Raw genomic sequence first — 4,296 nt, 5'->3', positions numbered from 1 at the left:
TCTGCATAAAATGAGGATTTCTTGGATTATTCAATAACAAACACTGAACAAATAGTTAAAATAACAAATGTGGTGCATATGTTTTGAATTGATACAGTTTACAATATCAAAGTTATAAAAACACCTAAGAATGCATTTAAAAGTCATTTTTGGGCAAAATACTGTAAAAATCTGCATAAAATGAGGATTTCTTGGATTATTCAATAACAAACACTGAACAAATAGTTAAAATAACAAATGTGGTGCATATGTTTTGAATTGATACAGTTTACAATATCAAAGTTATAAAAACACCTAAGAATGCATTTAAAAGTCATTTTTGGGCAAAATACTGTAAAAATCTTCATAAAATGAGGATTTCTTGGATTATTCAATAACAAACACAGAACAGATAGTTGAAATAACAAATGTGGTGCATATGTTTTGAATTGGTACAGTTTACAATATCAAAGTTATAAAAACACCTAAGAATGCATTTAAAAGTCATTTTTGGGCAAAATACTGTAAAAATCTGCATAAAATGAGGATTTCTGGGATTATTTAATAACAAACACTGAACAAATAGTTAAAAATAATAAGAATGGTGCATATGTTTTGAATCGGTACAGTTTACAATATCAAAGTTATAAAAATACATCAGAATGCATTTTAAAGTCATTTTTGGGCAAAATTCTGTAAAAATCTTCATAAAATGAGGATTTCTGGGATTATTTAATAACAAACACTGAACAAATAGTTAAAATAACAATTATGGTGCATATGTTTTGAATTGATACAGTTTACAATATCAAAGTTATAAAAATACATAAGAATGCATTTTAGAGTCATTTTTGGGCAAAATACTGTAAAAATCTGCATAAAATGAGGATTTCTGGGATTATTTAATAACAAACACTGAACAAATAGTTAAAATAATAAGAATGGTGCATATGTTTTGAATCGGTACAGTTTACAATATCAAAGTTATAAAAATACATAAGAATGCATTTTAAAGTCATTTTTGGGCAAAATTCTGTAAAAATCTTCATAAAATGAGGATTTCTGGGATTATTTAATAACAAACACTGAACAAATAGTTAAAATAACAATTATGGTGCATATGTTTTGAATTGATACAGTTTACAATATCAAAGTTATAAAAATACATAAGAATGCATTTTAGAGTCATTTTTGGGCAAAATACTGTAAAAATCTGCATAAAATGAGGATTTCTTGGATTATTCAATAACAAACACTGAACAAATAGTTAAAATAACAAATGTGGTGCATATGTTTTGAATTGATACAGTTTACAATATCAAAGTTATAAAAACACCTAAGAATGCATTTATAAGTCATTTTTGGGCAAAATTCTGTAAAAATCTTCATAAAATGAGGATTTCTTGGATTATTCAATAACAAACACTGAACAAATAGTTAAAATAATAACAATTTCTGGGATTGTTTCATATTTTTTATTGTCCTGTAGATTATCCTTTTACTCATGAAAAAATTGTCAAATCACATATATAAGAGCATGCAATATTGATTACAGTGCATGATCTACAGCCACTCTGTTTAAAATCTTTCCTGACTTAAACTACTCATTATAAAATTCAAATGATATCCTTATTAGATAAGACTTTAATTGAGTGAAACATGAAATATACGCCAGCATAATTTTTGGTTGGTTCACTACCTACTAGATACTGAGATGGACATTAAACTTATATAGAAATGAACAGGACAGTGTCACACTATCAATTGATTAATCACCTACTACCTAAGATTCAAAGTATGCAATGGATATAAAGGAGAAGATTGATGTTTATGGACAGCAACAACAAATAGATGCTGACAGATGCAAAACAATGACAAAAGCTCATCATACTTTCATTGAAGCAATTTATGCAAAGTATTTCTGAATAGAATTAAATACAGAGAAAAGACCATTTTATATGTACATATATATTATGCATATTCAGTGACTGACAATCAAATAAAACACATGCTAAAGCTGTTACTCTTCAGGACAACTTGCTTCACTATCAGAGTCCTCAATCTCTTCTGGTACATTGGATGCATCCTCTAAATACATTGACCAGTTTTTGACATTACGTACAGAATCGGCATACCTAGCATATCCTAAATACCATAGTACTGATGAAACATGAGCACAAGCCCCCACAACTCGAGCACCCGCCTTACATTGGCAATACCAGCCTTTAATAACTGCAGGCCCGTACTCGATCCACAGCAAGTATAATTTTGATGAGGTATGACGACTTTGGATTTTTACACGCAGTATATCCTGTATCTCATCATTTAACATAATAATGTAATCCCCATCCTCATCTAAATGTTCACAAGTATAGCTTCTTGCTAGTTTTAGCTGATACACGCCAACAGTTATGTTAGTCAACTCCTCCTCAGAGAGAGTGGGAAATCCTTCCACAACATTCTCTGCATCCATTCTCTTCCATGCTGAAATTCTCCTGTCCAATTTTTCTTCCACCACTCTGTCATACAAGGCATTCCCTTTGGATGCTAACATCTTAAAATAATAATTATACAACATAAGCAATTTAAATTAATAATTAATTTAATTGTAGTTGTTTACTGGTATCCTGTAATGTTTGATTCCCGATATCATGATGATGCCATTTAATATTTTATAAAATAATATTGATTGTTCAATATTTAATATAAGAAGATTTGACAAGCCTTAGAAACAGGTAGAAATGAAAGGTTTTGCCGAACATTTCCTCCTTGTTTAAGGACCAGCACAAGTAAAATTGATATTTTCTGACAATGTGTGTATAATGTTTTTATCCTATTACAAATACAAATTAAGACAAATAAAAGATTCTCAGAATAGATGTGGACAACCTGTGTTTTCGGCTGTGAATTATATCGCATGAAGTTCTGGAGCACTACATGTATTTGGTGAGAATGTGACACCATAATCAATTATCTGAGTTACCAACCAGAACGCTTAGCAAAACATCATTGAATGTCTATGGAATAGATTTGATACCAGAATAACCACTTCCGTCAATGGGTGTGGCTTAAAAGTGACGTTTGTTTACTAAATGAATATTACTTTAGTTTATTCGTACCCTGAATTTGTATGAGTAAACAGGCTCATTGCAGAATAATATTATCTTTATGGGCTTTGACAATATAAAATGTCCTCAGAACAAACAGTGAACCCTCAATGGTCACATGCAAACTGAGTCATCAAATTCAGTTTAAATAATTAATTCCAGATGTGTGAAACATCAGTGTAGTAATTTTAAATGATGCCAATTCTTCTAGAATACCGAGTTATATTTGATTCCTTGTCTTAATGATTTAATTACCTTCATTTTAGCAGCAAGAAGTTGATCTTCCTCTTGATTTCCAGAATTTAAAGGCGGTTTGTATTTATTACAAATAGCAGCAACTAGTTTGATATCATCTCCAATGCGTGGTATCTGTGTGTTTCGCACAACATTTGCCAGGTACCGCCACAGCTTCAGTCTGCCATTCACAGACTCCACCACCCATCTTATTTTTTTATCAACCTGGATGAATTTGCCTGAAATGTGAAATTGCAATTAATAATCCTAGCATTTTTTATTGAGCTCAAAAAGACGTTAGGAAACTAGAAAATTTTGGTATCCATTTGGAATACTTTTAATAAGACTTGGTAATCTGTACAACTACATATTGTGTCATTGTTACCAATCAATTTCCTCTAAAATCGGTTCAATAGTTTCAAAGAAGTTGCGCTGACAAGCTGTGTCAGTAAAATATTCTTTGAAATTTCTTAGTTCAAAGGGGCAATACTCATAATTTGGCTGATAAAAAATTCCTGGTAATATGAACATCTACAAATGGAAAGGTATAGCTGCCTACAAGTGGGTAATAATGGTACATCATTGCAGTTCATGTAGTAAGCACTCAATTTCTTTTTGTAATACATTTAGTGAGTTGGTGATGTCTTTGTGACATTGACCCATAACTGTTCTTTTTTATATTGCTGCTTAATAAGTTGATACTTATGATGTAACAGTAAGTATGTCTGCTAGTAAATATTGCCCTCTTTCACATTGATCATGTACGTAAAAGTCGGAGGCAGAATAAATAATAATGACGATCAAGATGAATGAATATCTGGGTTTTTCATAATGAGTACTGATACTGAACAGACACTATTTACAAGGGCAGTTTATCGCTTACAATAATTTATACCTATTCTACTGTGTGCTGCTTCTGTCCCTTTTTAAGAAAGGAAGGCATCTTGGAATGGACCCCCATCTCCTCCAGAAAGTC

General features: G+C 31.1%; 1 protein-coding gene across 1 annotated transcript; it reads right to left on the bottom strand.

The window, feature by feature from the left end:
* Positions 1-1,654: 1,654 nt before the first annotated feature.
* On the bottom strand, positions 1,655-2,589 carry LOC127701384 (uncharacterized). Its single transcript, XM_052205268.1, has one exon. It carries the CDS (start codon positions 2,555-2,557, stop codon positions 2,000-2,002), a length of 558 nt encoding a protein of 185 aa, XP_052061228.1. The 5' UTR covers positions 2,558-2,589; the 3' UTR covers positions 1,655-1,999.
* Between the last annotated feature and the right edge of the window lie 1,707 nt (positions 2,590-4,296).

Source organism: Mytilus californianus, unplaced genomic scaffold (genome assembly GCF_021869535.1).
Source record: "Mytilus californianus isolate M0D057914Y unplaced genomic scaffold, xbMytCali1.0.p SCAF_1, whole genome shotgun sequence".
NCBI classification, from domain to species: Eukaryota; Metazoa; Mollusca; class Bivalvia; order Mytilida; family Mytilidae; genus Mytilus; species Mytilus californianus.
This window is presented reverse-complemented; position numbering and strand designations above follow the sequence as displayed.